The 18,756-nt window shown below is 49.1% G+C and overlaps 1 protein-coding gene across 2 annotated transcripts in view; it reads right to left on the reverse strand.

Annotated features, from left to right (window-relative positions):
- SLC4A9 (solute carrier family 4 member 9) overlaps positions 1 to 18,756 on the reverse strand; it is a 53,407-nt gene that overhangs the window by 2,966 nt on the left and 31,685 nt on the right. For both annotated transcript variants that reach the window (XR_009558076.1, XM_060278134.1), the window contains exons 15-19: positions 12,554 to 12,715; positions 5,209 to 5,387; positions 4,324 to 4,396; positions 3,709 to 3,777; positions 2,006 to 2,179 (exon numbers count right to left, since the gene is read on the reverse strand). Coding sequence is in view for 1 of the 2 variants with exons in the window: in XM_060278134.1 (XP_060134117.1) it covers positions 2,006 to 2,179; positions 3,709 to 3,777; positions 4,324 to 4,396; positions 5,209 to 5,387; positions 12,554 to 12,715 (657 nt within the window). In the remaining variant the exon portion in view is untranslated. The remainder of the gene's footprint in view (positions 1 to 2,005; positions 2,180 to 3,708; positions 3,778 to 4,323; positions 4,397 to 5,208; positions 5,388 to 12,553; positions 12,716 to 18,756) is intronic.

Below are 18,756 nucleotides of genomic sequence, written 5' to 3' on the forward strand. Positions count from 1 at the left end.
TGAAAAGGATTAGAAGCTGAAATAGGGATCTGAGGGAGGGAATCACATGATCAGAGCAATGAGAGAGAGAAATTACCCTGGCAGTAGAGTTTTGGATCTCAGTGAGAGGGCAGAATGTCATTAGTCAAAGATGGTTGCATTAGTCAAAGCAGGAGATAACTAGATCACAAACCAGTTTTGCTGACAGGGCAGAGAACATTTTGCAATGCTGTATAGTGAGAAATAGCCTGGCTTGGCAACAGACTGGATATATGGAGAAAGGAAGAGGGAGGAACCAAAGATAAAGCCAAGATGTCATTCCTGGTCAACAGGTTGGGTAGCAACACAGAGAATGGTGCTGGGGCTCAAGAGTTTGTGGTACTTTCCGTGGTACTTTTAGGCAGAAGTGGGCTTATCCTGAAATATAAAGCCACTAAGGTCTCTCCCCCCCCCGCGCCCCCGCTGCTTTTGTGCCTTAAAAAAATGCCACTTTCTAGGGATGGTGAAGAAATGCAATTCAGTTAACATTTAAAACCAAATTTGTGACATTCACATTTACCAAATCAATGCATGGACTGAGGGTTCATCCACACTTGTGCTGCTTTCCTCCTTACCGCTGAATCAGGGCAAATGGCAGTCAAGTTTTTTGCAGATTGACATTTGCTGGGTCAAGCGGAAGTGCGAACGAGGCCTGACACACAACCACCCTTCAAAAGTCACATTTCTCTGAATTTCACAATGCACTTCTCTAGCCAAACAATGTTGACAAAAACACATAGATGAGGGGAGGGGGAGTGCATAAAAATGAACATATTGTTGAAAATAGCATCCAAAAATGCAGCGTGTCGGGAGAAATTGCCTGCAAAAATGTGTATGCAAGACAAAACCATGTTAAATGTGTTTATAAGGAGAATGTGCACTAAAATGTTGAAGAATTTTCAGGAGGATTTCTTAAAACAGAACACACATTGCTGCAGAAATGTGGAGAACTCAATTTATGGCTGGAAAAATGAGACGTGGAGAGCACTGAAGTTGAAAGACCCTTTCATCCCTAGTTGCTGCTTGAAGGAATGACTTGACTGCCCCATTTTTCTCTGAAATTTGGTAGAGAATGCTCCTGGAAATGGCATTACGGCTTGGCATCATTCCCATGGACATTCTGCCCCAAATGTTAAGGGAATGCCACTGGCTATTAATGGGGACCCAGGTGGCGCTGTGGTTAAACCACTGAGCCTAGGGCTTGCTGATCAGAAGGTCGGCGGTTCGAATCCCTGTGACAGGGTGAGCCCCCGTTGCTTGGTCCCAGCTCCTGCCAACCTAGCAGTTCGAAAGCACACCAAAGTGCAAGTAGATAAATAGGAACCGCTACAGCGGGAAGGTAAACGGCGTTTCCATGTGCTGCTCTGTTTTGCCAGAAGCGGCTTTGTCATGCTGGCCACATGACCTGGAAGCTATACGCCGGCTCCCTCGGCCAATAATGCGAGATGAGCGCGCAACCCCAGAGTCGGTAACGACTGGACCTAATGGTCAGGGGTCCCTTTACCTTTACCTTTACTGGCTATTAAGGGCAGCCAAGTGTTTTTTTCTTATTCAAAAGCAAAACACAAATGTAGCCACCATACGACAGCTATCAAGGCCTATTGAAGCTCCAATAATGAAATATTTACTTTAATAAATACCAATATAAATTATTTGTGGAAGTAGAATACTGACATGGGTTATAAAATAGTCAAAGACTATTTGGTAAATATTCAGCAAATAGTCTTACATCAGCATTTGTAAGGGAGAATTTTTAAGAGATCTTTTTGGGCAAATGCATTTTCTCTCTAGTCAGGTGTCATCAGGAGGAATTGAGGACTAGAAAGTCCTGGAGTGGGAAGGTAAAATTCACACTGTGCTAGAGTGGATAATAAAGCAGTTCAATATATAGCAAAAGCCAGGAGAGGAAGTAGTTGGGCAAAGTCTCTCACTGAATCCACAGGTGGAGCAACCAGAAGAAACTCATCCCTGCCCTAAAGACTCTTACCATTAATGGGAAGATAATGGCAGCTGCCGTCGATTTAATGATCCACAAAACAGCCAGGCAGAGCACTTGGATGAAGGTGAAGAGATGCACTTGGCGTAGAGGAACATGACGGAGATAAATGAAGTCCGGCTGGTGTTTGGCAGGCATGAGCAAGAGCTGGAGTCTGTCTGTGAGCTGAGAGTAGAGGAAAGCAAGAAACATAATGTGGAGAACCTTTTTGGCAGGCACCAAATACTCCTTAAGGGAACTCCAGTTCACTGAAAATGTAAATTTTACTAAAGAGGCATAGTGTATTGGTTAAGAATGAGCTGGGAAGCACTTGGTTCAGATCCTAACTCAGCCATAAAGTGGTACCTTGGCGTACGAAGGTGATCCGTTCCATGGCTCTCTTCGGAAGTCGAAGCGTCCATTTTGCGCATGTGCAATTTTGCGCTTTGCGCGTGCGCAGAACGCGCACAGGGCGAAAATACTTCTGGGTTAGTGGACTTCGGAAGTCGAAACCTTCGGAAGTTGAGGCATCCGTAAGTTGCGGTACCACTGTATTTAGTAGTATCATTAGGCAAGCCACAGATAGCTTAGTGTCAACCCTTATATCTGATCTTTGGGGATGATACTAGCCTACCTTACAAGGTTGTTGTAAGAATCACTGAGATAATATATGTGAATCATTGTAAATTATATTATTCTATTCTGCCAGCAGCCCCTGGATTAGAGGCACTCTTATGGGGATTCCTATGGGTGACGACAAAGATAATGCAAGAATAAAGCTGAGAGCAGATCCCTCAGCTGCATCACAAGCCCAGCTTCCTCCCAGGTTCACAGTTAAAATGACAGATCTCTCTTCCAGGGAATGAAATGCTGGCGAAGCCATTGGCCATTCCCTGCCCCTTATGCTTCAGATGGGCCACAGCCCCCCCCTTTTAAGAAAGCACTGCATATATGCTTCACCACCACCTAATTAATGATAAAATGTGTTTATAAAAAACCATACAATGGAAACCACATGTTTCCACAATGCAGTATCCCCAGACCATGCTCCTTTTAACACTAAAATATTGTATATAGGTGCAGACATTCATATACATACATACATACATACATACATAATACATACATACATACATACATACATACATACATACATACATACATACATATGTGTGTGTACTTACATATGTGTGTGTACATACACACAATTCTAACATGACTCTTTCCCTCCCCCAAAGATATATAAACAAACTGCCTTTGGGGAAACTTGGAGGAGCTTTTAGAAAGGCTGCCCGCCACCCCCTCCCTTCCTCAGGACTCCTCCTTGTTGCTCCCCCAGGCTGCTACGTTAAGAAGTTATCAAGCCTATTTTATAGGTTTATAGGGAGGAGGAGCAAACCCTCCTCCATTTTTCTCTCTCATCTTCAGTCACAAAATAAGCAATGGCAACACAAGTAAAAATTTAAATACTTTATTTCATTTACACTCCTAAGAGTTTTTTTTGGGGGGGGGGAGTATGTACTGCATAAGCTCATCAAGGTCTCAGTGAACCCAGCAGTTTGGGGAACCCTGTTCTGGCCAGACACAGCTCACATTGACACCGCCTTCCATCTTGCGCAGTCTTCAATAGCTGCACTACTGAAGGAGCTAGAAATCAGCCACAGCACCTCCTTCCCCACAATCCAAAAAGGCTTCCCCTGCTGTTTTGCACTCACCTGAATGCTGCTGAGTGCAGACACACCCATGTAGAGGAAGATGCCATACAGCACAGGCATTGGGATAAACTGAGGGGAAATCAAATCCAAAATATAAGCATGACTATGCAAAGACTGGATTCTAGAAAACATTACCTGTCCATGAGGCCTTAAGAATGATTAGATGCAAAGAAGGGCAGAACTCCCGAACTTCTAATAATTGTATATTACAGGCAATTTTGGCAGTCTTGCCGATTTAGAGTCTGCAGCAACTGTAAAAGTACTTGACAGCAGGCAAGTTTAATGTTTTGTAATCAAACCAAGTATCTAACAGAGAAGGGCTCCTGCCCACCTAGCAGTTCGAAAGCACGTCAAGTGCAAGTAGATAAATAGGTACCGCTCCAGTGGGAAGGTAAACAGCGTTTTCGTGCGCTGCTCTGGTTCGCCAGAAGTGGCTTAGTCATGCTGGCCACATGACCCAGAAGCTGTACGCCGGCTCCCTTGGCCAGTAAAGCGAGATGAGCGCCGCAACCCCAGAGTCGTCCACGACTGGACCTAATGGTCAGGGGTCCCTTTACCAGAGAAGGGAGAAGCGAAGGGCTTGTGAATGTACAAACAATTAAAGGCTTTTCTTACCTTGAGTACAGGTGCCAAAAACACAGACAATCCTGTAAGGATGAAGACCACCAGACCTGTCACCCTTTGCTCCCTGCAAGGAAAAGCACTTTATATTTCAACCATCTTCAGAGGCAGCCCCACATATAACTTGCTGCAGTAATCTGACCTAGAGGTCGCCAGAGCATAGACAACAGAAGATAGGCCATCTGTGTCCAGAGAGGGGCACAGCTGGGCCACCAGCCAATGCAGATGGAAAAGCACCAGGTCTTAAGGTCATCGGGCGCCCTGGTGCAGGGATCCCTCAGGCGCCCCCCCCACTCTTAAAAAAAAGGAAAACTCTTACCTGGCGTGCCGGGCGGCAGGAACATCACAGCGGCCCCCCACCTCACAGCAGGGCGGCGCTGTGCTGGAGGCTGCCTGCCTGTCCGATGCTGCCGGATTGAGTGGGGGAGGGGCACCGCTGCTCTGCGCGACCTTCCTCCCTTCTCCCAGCGTAGCAGGGTGCCTGGGCAGGCCGGGCCACGCCGGGTTCCTTCCCGCCAACAGGGCGCTGCGTTTCATTGGTAGAGGTGCTGCCATGTGGCGTCACCTCTACCAATGAAACGCAGCACCGGGGTGAGGGATGACCCTGGCGCTGCAGAGCGGAACAGGGTCCTAGTGCCCCTGTTCCGCTTGCTTCCCTCCCTGCTCTCGCGGTGCGGCTGGTGGAGGGAAAAGGGAGGCCGCCGCGAAGCTCCCCCATTTGCTGGGGCGCCCCTCAGCGCCCCCTGATCGCCCAGGCGCCGTGGTGCATTGCGCCACTAGAGTCAATGGGCAAGCCAGGTCTGAAAAGCACTCTGCGCTACCAAGACCCCCTGAGCCTCAAGCGACAGCTGTGGAATAAGGACGCATAATGCACCATACCTGATTCCAAGGAACTTCGGCTGCTCCCCTGGAGCACAAGTGGTGCTCTCCTTCTTAAGGCTGTCCATGTGGGCCAAAGAAATGACTGTGGCCGACACATACCAGGGCAAACCCAGCACGGAGGTGAAGATCATCAGTAGGGAAACGCAGAAGAAATCCAGGTGAAATCCTGCCCCTTTCTGCAACAAACAGGACAGCCATGTTAGTAACTGGAAACTCAGGCTGAAGAATACACAGTGAAGCCTTGCTTCTTATTTCCCACTTTAGGTGTCTTGATTTCTTGCAGCAAATACAATTCCCCTCGCAGCAGCAGCAGCAGCAGCCTTGGAAGTCAGAGAAGCAGAGGGCCAAAACAGAGTTGGAGGGCTTAACACACACCCTAAGTGGCCTGGTGGATTCTGGGAATTATATGTTCTTGTCTGAAAGTGTCCAATTCATGGCAACTGTCCACTACCACTCATGCCTCAGCACCTTATCAGGATTGGGCTCCTATACAGGGGTACCTCTACTTACGAATGTTTCTACTTACGAATGGAGCTCCGTCCGCCATCTTGGATGCAGTTTAGATAGGATTTTTTCTACTTACGAATTTTTAGATAGGGTTGCTTCTACTTACGATTTTTTTCTCCCAATGCATTCCTACGGGATTCGACTTACAATTTTTTTCGACTTGCAAATGTGCGTTCGGAACGCATTAAATTCGTAAGTAGAGGTACCACTGTACACCAAAAGCTATTTAGAACAACAGGAAGTATCTTTTGAGTGTATTGTCAGCCGTCTAGAAAATCCTTTATAGCACAAAGGTGGCTTTGTTTGTTACCCATTTACTCCATGACAGCTACTTGCATGATTCAGCATACCAGGCGGGATCATAAGCAGTTGGAGGAGTCAGGATGAGGAGAAATTCAATTCAGTTTGTACTTCTATCCTAATCTAACAAATTCACACTCTCTGAAACAGTATGCAAACTGAAACACAGCTATCCTTCCAAATTCACATAGCCGAATTTTGCGATATTTCCCCCCCAACCAATCTTTTACAAAAATGCATAGATTAGGCAAAAGTGTGCATAAAAATGAAGATATTAGTGAAAGTAACATACAAAACTGCATTATATTAAGGAGAAATTGCTTGCAAAAAATGAACAATTAGTCAAAACTACATAAATAGATGTGTTTTTAAAGAAAAACCAATGAACTTAAAAAAAAAATTAACACGTGGAGAACTGAATATACAACTGGAAAAATTATGAACCAAGAGGACTGAAGTGAACCAAGAGATCCTGCCGTTGCTAGTTAGTAGCCTGCCCACTTAACCTCACTGAAGACACTGCAGATGCTATGGTGAACAAGCGCATGCATGTGATGGTGCGTGTGCAATTCCTATCCAACAGCCCCATTAACTATAACAAGGTGAAAGCTTTTATTAAGCAGCATCAGAGACTGAGGGGTTTCAAGAAGCAGGACAAATTAATATGATATCCAGTCTTCTGTGCCCAGCTGGACTCTTGTACCTTTGAAAGTTGCATGATAGCCAGAAAAACATTTTAAACTTTGGGTGGGTGTGGGGGGAGGGAAGGAAACCTAGCAGAATCATCCCATCTCTTTCTGAACATCATCTTCCCCTACCCCAGGTTTCACAAGTTAGAGGCACTTTACTTTGTGGAATGAATAAAAAAAACTAAAAGGTGCTTGTGTCGTGTCTAGGTGACCATGGAAGGAGATTGCAGCTGTTCCCTAACAACCTCAAGCCAACCTTGCAGTGTTATTATTGTTATTCTTTATTACATTCATATACCGCCCTATAGCCACAGGTATAGGACTACACAAGCCAGGATGCCCTTTTTATATTTTACCCTAGCAGGGCCGTCTTAAGCATGCCTGGCGCCGTGGTGCGACGGATCCCTCTGGCGCCCCCCGCCTCGTTTCCCAGTGCGGTGGGTTGCAGTGCGCAGCACGGCTGCCACCTGGAGGGCCGGCGCCCTGCGCCACCCAGCCTGGCCGTAGGGCCGGCCCTGAGCCAGGAGGCGCTGCCTGCCACTGTTGCGACGCCCCTGCATGCGGCGGAGGCGGCCCCAGGCCTGCGCGCCTACGGAGAGAGGCCTGAAGCCGCTGAACAGCTGAGAGGCACGCCTGGGGCTGCATCCGGCGTGCCTCTCAGCGGGCGCAGCGGCGCCTCTGGTGGCCTGGCGCCCCGCGCCACCAGACCCGGGCCTAGAGACGGCCCTGTACCCTAGGAGGGCAACACAGGAAGCTGCCATACATGGAATCAGATCATTGATGCACCTTTTCAGTAGTGTCTACATTGACTCTCAAGGGTTTTAGGCTGGGGTCTATTCCAGTCCTATCTGGCACTGTCAGGGATTGAGGTTCCAGGATCTTCTGCATGCAAAGCCTATTTTCTACCACTGACTTACAGCCTCTTCTCTTGGCCATCTTGAACAACCAGCTTTTAGAATGATGGGTCATAGAATCGTAGAGTTGGAAGGGATCCAAGGGTCATCTAGTCCACCCCCTGCAATGCAGGAATCTCAGCTAAATTTGATAAATAAAATAAAACCAATAAACAAACAAATCCCGACTATGAGAACAGAGCAAATGGCTGGATCAAAAGACTGCTTTCTGTCTCTTGTGGTAAAAATGTATGTTGGACACACATACGTTTTGGAATCTTTGTTATATCTGCCAATGTAAAGGACCTAAGGGTCAGACAATCAGCAGCAGGCTCAGCCATCCATCTTCCATTTGGGGTGCAAGTTCTGTCACATCTAATGCAAACCCCAGCAGTTGGGTATATACTACAACCTTGGTCTATATAGTACTATTCATAGACCCCTGAGCAACTTTCCCTTGAGCATAATCCCTCTCCCTTGATCAAACCCAGGATCAAAACTAGGGGGGGGGGCAAGCCATGGTCGTTCAGGGGCGGGGCCACAAAGTGGGAATGTGGGCAGGGCTACAGGACCAGTGGGCCCGACGACTCTGTGGCGGCGCCTGCAGCCGCTAAATGAACCCCCTAAACTCTCTCACACGAAATCCCCCTGCTCTGAAGCAGGGCCGTCTCTAGGCCCGGGTCCGGTGGCACAGGGCGCCAGGCCACCAGGGGCGCCGCTGTGCCCGCTGAGAGGGCCAGCGGAGGCCGCCCAGGCGTGCCTCTCAGCTGTTCATCGGCTTCAGGCTGCTTTCCGGAGGCGTGCGGGCCTGGGGCTGCCTCCGCTGCGTGCAGGGGCATCGCAACAGGGGGCGGGCAGCACCCCCTGGCCCAGGGCCGGCCCTACGGCCAGGCTGGGTTGCGCAGGGCTTCGGCCCTCCAGGCGGCAGCCGCGCAGTGAGCTGCGCCCGCCGTACCGGGAAACGGGGCGGGGTGGGGGCACCTGAGGGATCTGTCACACCACGGTGCCAGGGCGCCAGGTATGCTTAAGATGGCCCTGCTCTGAAAACACCGCTCCCATCCATTTACAGCTAGCCATCCCCCTGAAAATCCCCTTTGGGCCCCGCTTTCCCTCCTCCAGGTCCCCCCGAAGCCTTGCCAGTTCCCACCCTATATATCTGGGATGGGGAAGGAGCTCAGAGGTCTGCTAGTCCTGGGGGGCCATCCCCCTGTGGCCTGGGAGGATACTGGGGACCCCCCGCCAAGCTGAGACCCTCAAAGAAGAAGAAGCTTCCACCGCCGCCTCCCCATCGCAAGGGAGCAAAAGATGGGAAAGGTGGGGTGGCGCAGCGCAGGCGAGTGAGCCCCCCCCAGCTGCGACCCTACGGCGGCGGCTCCCCCGCCCTCAACGCCCCTCTCTCGGCAGGGGCAGCAAGGGAGAACGGCTGGGGGGGGCGCATTGCAAAGAAGGAAGCAGCAGCCAATGCCCGGAGAGGGCAATGCACGCAGGGGGAGCGGAGAGCTGTGCCGCCGCCCAAGGCAGCGCCTTTCCTATTGCCGGGGGTGGGGAGGAAGGGTCACGCCGCTGGGCTACTCCTGCCGCCGGCAATCCGGCGCAAACGCCCCCACGCAGCTTCCTTGCAGCAGCCACGACCACTGCCTTCGGGCGCCGCCCCCCCACTCCTCCTTTGCGGGCTTCTGCCCGCTGAGGCTGAACTGGCTCCTGTCGGTGCACTTCCTCTCCCGGCCCAAGAGGATTCTCAGTAGCAACTCCTAACTCAGGGGGGGGGTAGGGGGTGCGGAGGGGGGAAGGGGGCAATTCCCAGCCCGCGGCACCGATGATCGCAGTGCAGCCTACTTGGAGGCAGAGCGCAGCAGCGGCTGCAACCAATGCAGGGAGCCGCATCTCCTTCGCTTGCCAGCCCAGCAGAACTCTTAGGCAGGAGAGGTTGCAGCCCAGCAGGGCTTTCCATTGGGAGGCGCAAAGGCTTTATTGGGCGGGAATTGGTGCAAATGTAGGCAGGACGGGCACCAGCAGCGGGCACCAGCAGCGTTTCCTCCCCCTCTCCCCTCCCGTGTCAACAAGCGACGCGCCTGCACAGGGTATTTGCTTCCCTAGTCGGGCCCGCAGTTTGGTCTTCTAGGGGGGGCAGCTGCACCCCCCTGCCCCATGCTGGGTACACCCATGCCCTTGATGGCTTGTTTTAAGCAAACCAACCAACTGTCTCACTGAGCACAGAATGTGAGGTTTAGAAAAGCATTTCCTACATATCTGTGGATGTTTCTACCGGTAGGTGGCTGTTTCTCCAAGAAAAGAGAATTAAGCTGAACAAGAAGTGTTTCGTTGGCCTTCCAGGCTCATCCTATTTGTCCATTTGGTCTAGCCATGATGGACGCAGGGTCTGGCTCAGGCCCCGTGTGGCTTGGGATTCCGTGTGTGCTGATTCATTGAACCCTAACCCTTGGCTCCCTCTGGAAGAGCTTCTGCCACGTCAAGAAACTGGCAGTAAACAAAGCAAAACACAGGTGCACGCACAGCCGAAGTCTGAGCCAGCTAAACTCCAGCAAGAGTGAGAGGCCACAAAGCAGAGAAATGCCAGGCACTCCCTCAGACAACCCAACCAGAGGAACCAGTTCCTGCTCGCACAGAGGAGTGTGGATAGAACTGCAGCACATTAGCCCAGCAGGGAATGCTGTGGGAAGAGTGGCTGCTGAATGCTCTACTCCACAGAAGGGTGAGACTGATGGTGCACACCTGGAAACACAACTAGACTGTTCTTTTTTTGCAATGTAGATCGAATCTGGTGTGTGTGTGCCGTATTTCATTAAAAAAAATATTGAACAGATACAGGATTGGTATGGATTGTGGCTGACGTAATGTGTGCACGGCTTCCCAAACCAATGGCGGGAGACCACTGGATACAGAATAAATGGGAGTGTGTACACAAGCTGTGTCTCTTTATTAACATATGCCGGTGTGGAAAGAACTCTGCCCCCACTCCCAATGCTTCAGGAGTGGGTAGGTAGCATTTCTAAGGGGATACAACAGGCAACTTGCGCCTGGGCTTTGCACTTGACCATTTGCCTATCTTCAGGTTTTGAAAGACAACGGCCAGGCTCTTCCCAATAACTGAAGGGCCTCTCAGTTTTGTCTGTAACTTTGCATAAGCAAGAATCATAGAATCATAGAGTTGGAAGAGACCACAAGGGCCATCCAGTCCAACCCCCTGCCAAGCAGGAAACACCATCAAAGCATTCCTGACAGATGGCTGTCAAGCCTCCGCTTAAAGACCTCCAAAGAAGGAGACTCCACCACACTCCTTGACAGCAAATTCCACTGTCGAACAGCTCTTACTGTCAGGAAGTTCTTCCTAATGTTTAGGTGGAATCTACTTTCTTGTAGCTTGAATCCATTGCTCCGTGTCCGCTTCTCTGGAGCAGCAGAAAACAACCTTTCTCCCTCTTCTATATGACATCCTTTTATATATTTGAACATGGCTATCGTATCACCCCTTAACCTTCTCTTCTCCAGGCTAAACATACCCAGCTCCCTAAGCCGTTCCTCATAAGGCATTGTTTCCAGGCCTTTGACCATTTTGGTTGCCCTCCTCTGGACACGTTCCAGCTTGTCAGTATCCTTCTTGAACTGTGGTGCCCAGAACTGGACACAGTACTCCAGGTGAGGTCTGACCAGAGCAGAATACAGTGGTACTATTACTTCCCTTGATCTAGATGCTATACTCCTATTGATGCAGCCCAGAATTGCATTGGCTTTTTAAAGCTGCTGCATTACACTGTTGACTCATGTCAAGTTTGTGGTCTACCAAGACTCCTAGATCCTGTCCGCATGTACTGCTCTCAAGCCAGCAAGAGGCTCAGCATAATCTGGGGTCTAGCACAGAATTCAGATTTCTGTTTTTTTTTTAAAGAACATTTTAAATCTTTGTGGCTTTAAAAGATATATGGATATTTTCAAAGGCCTGAAGGTATTGCCTTCTCCACAAGCATGAAATACTAGCTTCAGAATAAGGCATGCAAAAGAGGAAATTACATCAATCACTAGTAAACTTGAGTCATTATATAGGCACAGGAGTACTAATGAACATACATAAAATATAAGGTGGACTAAAGGTCGAATAATAGCATGGATAATGAAAGATGGTAGCATGTTTTCAGGTACAGATAAGCCAGATAAGACAAACCACATTCCAACATTACAAAGCCTGAATATTATAATTACTAATAAAATAAAATGCAGCAGAGAGATGAACATGTTAGTCTCCGATGCCAAAATCTAAAAAAGCTCTACAGTGGTAATAAAAAGTTCCTGGAGGGAACTTTAGCATGAACTTTAGCATGACCCCAGATAGTCATGAGTGATACTTCATAATACTAATTTGTATTATGAAGCATCAATTAAAGTATACAATAAAAGAGGTAGGAGGTTATCAAGAGAAATAATAACTGAAATGGGGAAGAAAGAACCCTTTAAATGGTGAGGAGGGGGGGAACTTTGCATGCTCTCCACTTCCAATGATTTATATAATTTAGCAGAAGTTTTCACAAGGAAATTATAGGAGCAAATCTTTGCTTTAAACAGAAGAGTTAAGCAATTTTAATGCACCAAAAAGCACGGAAAGTACAAGATTGTTAGTAATGACAGTCTACCTTGTGACTGTGGGGTGGCTGATAGGTGTAGGATGAGGGGAATATATTGCTGCATCCAGCACTCAGAACTAGGAGATGGGCAGCAGACAGCAATCTCTGTCTGTCTCCTCCGTTTCTTCCATTTTTTAAAACTGACGTCAGGCCAGAAGGATGGGAAGCCTGGCCAATGCTGCGGCTGCAGCAGCTAGAACTGACGCATTGCAACCTCTGAGGTGAGTCACAGGGACAGATTTGCTTTGAAGTAGATGTCCAATGGCTGTTTGGTTCTTTGGAAAAATCTAAGAGAGAACCCCAGCCCAGCACTGACCTGAAGCTTATACTCCTTGCGGTTGAGAATGACAGCTGTTATTTGCTGGTCCATGAAGATGAGGATAATGACCAAAATGGCAGGCACTGACGATGCCAAGCATATCCACCAGGAGTTTGCGCCAAACGGAAACACAACCCAGCCTCTCTCAGGGTTTGTAGGCTGTAGAGAAAAGGTTGATTGGGAAAAGTTAGTAGGGCCCAGGCTGGATCCAGAGCAGGCAGCGAGAATTTCAGCCACAGATTTGTTGAGCTGCCTCCTCAGGCAAGGGAGCTCCCTGTGGCTCCACTCCCATCTGACCACACAGGCTTCTCACAGAGGGTGGCTTTCCAGCTGATTAAATTACAGAGGGCTTGCTTTCATTACATCTTGATAGTGTTTTGCAGGTCCTGTGATTAGAGTTACATGACTTTTTTAAAAGAAAAAAGCACCACCACTGTTTGATAAATGCATTCATCTTCCATATATTCCAAATAAGAATTAAATAAAACATTGGGCCTTGCTCTAGACTGGAGTCTAGAGCAGTGATTCCCAAAGCGGGTGGTCTTGCCCTTTGTGGGGCGGTGGGATTACCTAAGTGGGTGCTAAGAGGCAAGGGGGTGCTGGAGATGTAAATAACGACATCTGGATTTGCTGGATCAAGTTCTTCCATTTTGTTGAATTAGGACTCAGCTCCATTGGCAAAGAAAAACTGCTTTATATGTGCTGGGTATGCATTATAACACTGTGACACCAGATGGCGCTGTGGAGCTCCATTTTTGCCAACCCGATTTTTCACACAAAGTTTACAACACATTTAACTGAGATGCTTCTTTGATGTGTCTAGATCCAGCCTTAATTAAACTAAATAGTTTTAACTGGATGTTCAATAAATGTGTAATTTATTGTTACTGTTTGAATTTTATTGTTATTATCTTCCTTAAGGTGTTGTGTCAACCACTACTGTATTTCGAATAATGCTTTCTATAAGGTGGAGCTTATGGGGATGAGCTTATGCAACAAAGGGGCAAGTGGACCCAAAAGTACGGAAACCGTTAGTCTAGAAGATGCAACTGGCTTAAGGGTGGCTGCCAGGACCAAGGCCATTTGCCCCAGGCTCAAGGGCTGGTTGAGCCAGAAGACTTATCTGAAGCTCTGCTTCTGCATCTGAAACGGGCTCAGTACCTTCTTGAATCCCAGTTCATTTAACGTAAAACAGGCAGAGAAAGCCAGGCAGCGGTTACTGCAAGTGCAGAAGCACCTGCAAAGCCAGCCTCCCCGGTGGTGGTTGCTCCCGGACTCTGAAATGCCCTCCCAGGAGAAGCCATCCTTGCTCTGTTCCCTCCTCTGGCAGGTGAAGACCTCCTTAGTCCAACAGGGTTTGGGGAAGTGACTGGTTTTAATTAAAGGCTGGTGCTGCGCTGGGTTTTTTAAAATTGTAATTAAGACATACAGATACTGTAATTATCTTTTATATTTAGGTGTAGTTTTAATTCTATAAATCAGGGGTCGGCAAGGTTTACCTCGCCTGGGCCAGTTCACTCCAGCGGAGATCCCTCCATGGGCTGGATTATCTGCACATGTGAGCGCCCACACCTGCGATTTCCTGCGCCTGCGCCAACGCAATTTCTGGCATCTGCGCATGCGCGATTTTTGGTGCCACAGAAGTGAGTCCCCGTGCAGGGACTCGCTAAGGGGGCGGCTTGGTTTGGGGGCGGCTCGTGGGCCAGTTAAACGACCCCCCCCTTGGGTCGCTGGTGGCCCATGGGCCTTAGGTTGCCGACCCCTGCTATAAATGTTTGAGTTTTAGCTGCTCCTATTTTATCTGTAAGGGACCCAGGTGGCGCTGTGGTTAAACCACTGAGCCTAGGGCTTGCTGATCAGAAGGTCGGTGGTTCGAATCCCTGTGACGGGGTGAGCTCCCGTTGCTCGGTCCCAGCTCCTGCCAACCTAGCAGTTAGAAAACACGTCAAAATGCAAGTAGATAAATAGGAACCGCTACAGCGGGAAGGTAAACGGCGTTTCCATGTGCTGCTCTGGTTCACCAGAAGTGGCTTTGTCATGCTGGCCACATAACCTGGAAGCTATACGCCGGCTCCCTCGGCCAATAATGCGAGATGAGCGCGCAACCCCAGAGTCGGTCACGACTGGACCTAATGTTCAGGGGTCCCTTTACCTTTACCTTACCTATTTTATCTGTAAGGCACCTTGAGTCCTCACCAGGGGAAAGGGTTCAGTATAAATGAATTAATAGTGATAATGATAATAATAATAATAGTAGTATATGGGGCCCAGATCTCGGCCCTGACGTTTCACCCACATTGCACAACCTGCCTCTTGGCTGCCTGTTAGGAGGAGAGACCATGAGTTCCTTCCTACGCCCCTCCCTTGGCAGGCAGGCAGGCAGTGCTGCTCCCCATGGAGCCTCCACTAATCCTCCCCCGCCCAGGCCTGCAGCAGGGCAGCTCAAGGTTGGCCCTGAGCCACCAGCCGACTCCTCCTTCCCTGCTCACGGTGCCGCCAGGGAACAACCATGGCAGGGTTGCCTGGCATTGGCTCAGTTACGATGCCTGTAGTCTGTGCAGACCACGGGGCTCCGCAGGCCTCGAACATCTTAGTTTTATACCCGTCTCACTGTCCTGGGTTCCCCCAAAGAATCCAGGCAACAGAAGCCTGAGACGTGCATATCTCCCTCCCAGGGGTCCTTGGGGAGTGGGGATGGACTCAGCAATCTTTCAAACATCGGGACATTGCCCGCATTTGTGTTAAAGAGTCTAAGACAGCCATTCCATTTACACTTACTTGGGAAAATTAAAAAAATCATTCAGTAGCACCTTAAAAAATTTTTTTATTTTGCTTCGACTCAGACCAACACGGCTACCTACCTGTAACTTACTTGGGAGTAAAGGTAAAGGTAAAGGGACCCCTGAACATTAGGTCCAGTCGTGACCGACTCTGGGGTTGCGGCGCTCATCTCGCATTATTGGCCGAGGGAGGCGGCGTACAGCTTCCAGGTCATGTGGCCAGGTCATGTGGCGAACCAGAGCAGCACACGGAAATGACGTTTACCTTCCCGCTGTAGCGGTACCTATTTATCTACTTGCACTTTGACGTGCTTTCGAACTGCTAGGTTGGCAGGAGCTGGGACCGAGCATCAGGAGCTCACCCCGTCATGGGGATTCGAACCGCCGACCTTCTGATCAGCAAGCCCTAGGCTCAGTGGTTTAACCCACAGCGTCACCCATGTCCCCACTTGGGGAGTAAGTCCTACTTAAATCATTGGAGCTTATTTCTGAGTAAACATAGACTTGGCTATAAAGCTATGCCATACATATTTGTTGGAAGCAATAAATGAATAATTGAGCAGTGTGCAGGAAATATTTGTAGAGTACCAAACAAGACAACAGATCCTGCCCTGCAAAATTTGCAACCTAAAAGGTGGCTGGCTGTGCACAGCTCTGATTGGCTGAGATGTGTGCAAGGACGTTGCAACGCTGTCTTTTCCTCCCCGGAGCACTTCTAAACTACAGTATCTGAAAGTCGATTGCATCAGTGTGCAATTAGTGTGCATTTTTATTTAATAAACCAACATGCCACACGGAGGGGCAAGACAATCAATTTGAATCCATGCTCTGTTTGCTAATCTGTATGGCTGTTATTTGTACTCCAAACCCGGGAGATTTCTGGGCTTATCTGGGCTTATTCTGCACTTCTTGAGTTTGGAGTTGTTGATTTATGTAAGTATAGCTGTCCACAATGTGCAGCACTTGTCTGACCTCTGTCAGAGGCAGGGCCAGGCAATCACCTCAGGCAGCAGGATCCACAGGGGCTGCAGATCTACAGCAGCTGCTTGGTGAATAAGAGGTGCTGTTAGTCCACCCCCTCAGTCTACCCCCGCTGTTCCCAAAATACAGCCGTGCCTCAGTTTTCAAACAGTTTAGTTCTTGAATGTTTTGGCTCCCAAACGTCACAAACCTGGAAGTTCGTGTTCTAGTTTGCAAACTATTTTTGGAAGCTGAACGTCCGACGGGGCTTCTGTGGCTTCCGATTGGCTGCAGGAGCTTCCTGTAGCCAATCAGAAGCCGCGCTTTGGTTTCCAAACGTTTTGGAAGTCGAATGGACTTTTGGAACAGATTTCGTTCAACCTTCAAGGTACGACTGTAGATCTTTAGCCCCTTCCCCTTGTCCCTGCTTGTTCCTGATTTCACTCACCCCTTCTTTCCTACTTGGGGGCGGGGGGGGGGAGGGCAGCATTTCGTGGTTTGCCTCAGGTGCCAAAATGTATCGGGCCAACCCTAGTCAAAAAGAAGCCTTCCTTCCCATCACAACAATCCCTCCCTTTGGGGACAGTTGCCTCAAGAAGCCACGAGTCATAATCGTGAGCCTCGGTAGCAGTCATACCTGTCAAGTTCCTCTCTGAAAAATAAGGGACCGGACCGAAAGTAGCATACCGGAAGTAGCGCGGCGGCCATTTTGGAACTGGGCGGAGCATGCTCAGAAGTTACTTTTGATGCTGCTGTGCCCAGTTCCAAAATGGCCGCCGCACCAGATTAAACCAGGAAAAAAACAAAAAAATCTGTTTTTTTGGCTGGGGACAGCTGGAAAAACAGGGGTTTCCCGGGGAAAACGGGAGACTTGGCAGCTATGGTAGCAGTATGCCACCGCCTTCATTTTAGTGCTCCTGCCCTTTCGCCTTTAACAGCAGCTGGACACAAAGCAGAGTTTAGAAGGTATTGCATTCACCATCACGCCCATTCTATTTCCATGCCAGGAAAAGCTTCCATTGCTCCACTTCTGTGTTTCAGGTGGCCTACAGAAGCCCAGGAGCATTCCATGACTTCTCTCACTGTTCTTCCCCAGTCCTGTAATTTCCCCCTCCCCTATGTGGCTGTAATGAGCAGCATTGCAAGTGTGCTATGCAGTGACAGCTGCTACCTCTCCTGCTGCACTGGAGAATTTTTGAGGTACGGTACTTGCAATTTCTCCAGGTTCTGCCTAGGCCCTAGACACAGGAGGTGTGCCCTTTTATACCCAACAGACACTACAGTGTAGTGGTTGAGGGTGTAACTTGAGAGCCAGGAAGTTCCTAGTTCAAACCTTGCTGTTAAATCACTAGGTGGCTTTATGCAAGCCATGTTTCTCAGCATAGCTGCCAAGTTCCGGCCTGAGAAATAAGGGACTGGACTGGAAGTAGCGCTGCCGCCATTTTGGAACTGGGCGGAGCATGCTCAGAAGCTGCTTTTGATGCTGCTCTGCCCTGTTCCAAAATGGATGCCGCACCAGAAGTTGCGCTGCAGCCATTTTGGAACTGGGCAAAGCAGCATCAAAAGTCGCTTCTGAGCATGCTCCGCCCAGTTCCAAAATGGCTGCCGCGCCAGAATAAACCGGGGTAAACCAAAAAAATCCGTTTTTTCGGCTGGGAACAGCAGGAAAAACAGGGGTTTCCCAGGGAATACGGGAGACTTGGCAGCTATGGTTTCTCAGCCTCAGTTCTCCATCTGTGGCAAGGGGCTAGTACTGCTGACCTTCTTCACAGGGTGCTTATAAGAATGAGTGAGGTCATGTCCGTCAAGCACTTCAAAATTGCTGTGTGTTATTACTCCTCTTGGTGTAATAGGGACAGAGGGTGGGTCAGTCAGTCAATCCCTAAGGAACCAAGAGCTATAAATAGGCAAATTTTCCACAACATACTCCTAACCCATGTTAGCAATATGTTGCATTACTTTTATCCTGTTCAGGTGCAGAAGACAGTGGTTCTCTGACTCCTGCCGTTTTTGCCTTCTGTACTGTGCCCGTCAACAATGTGTTACTTAATTCATGTTAGGTAAAGGTAAAGGGACCCCTGACCATTAGGTCCAGTCGTGACCGACTCTGGGGTTGCGCGCTCATCTCGCATTATTGGCCGAGGGAGCCGGCGTATAGCTTCCAGGTCATGTGGCCAGCATGACAAAGCCACTTCTGGCGAACCAGAGTAGCACACGGAAATGCCATTTACCTTCCCGCTGGAGCGGTTCCTATTTATCTACTTGCATTTTGACGTGCTTTCGAACTGCTAGGTGGGCAGGAGCTGGGACCGAGCAACAGGAGCTCACCCCGTCACAGGAATTCGAACCGCTGACCTTCTGATCAGCAAGCCCTAGGCTCAGTGGTTTAACCCACAGCGCCACCACTAATTAAAAGTACCGGTATGCCCATTGCGTAACACGAGACATTCAAACCCACAC

The sequence above is a fragment of the Zootoca vivipara genome, chromosome 8 (genome assembly GCF_963506605.1).
Source record: "Zootoca vivipara chromosome 8, rZooViv1.1, whole genome shotgun sequence".
In the NCBI taxonomy this organism is placed as follows: domain Eukaryota; kingdom Metazoa; phylum Chordata; class Lepidosauria; order Squamata; family Lacertidae; genus Zootoca; species Zootoca vivipara.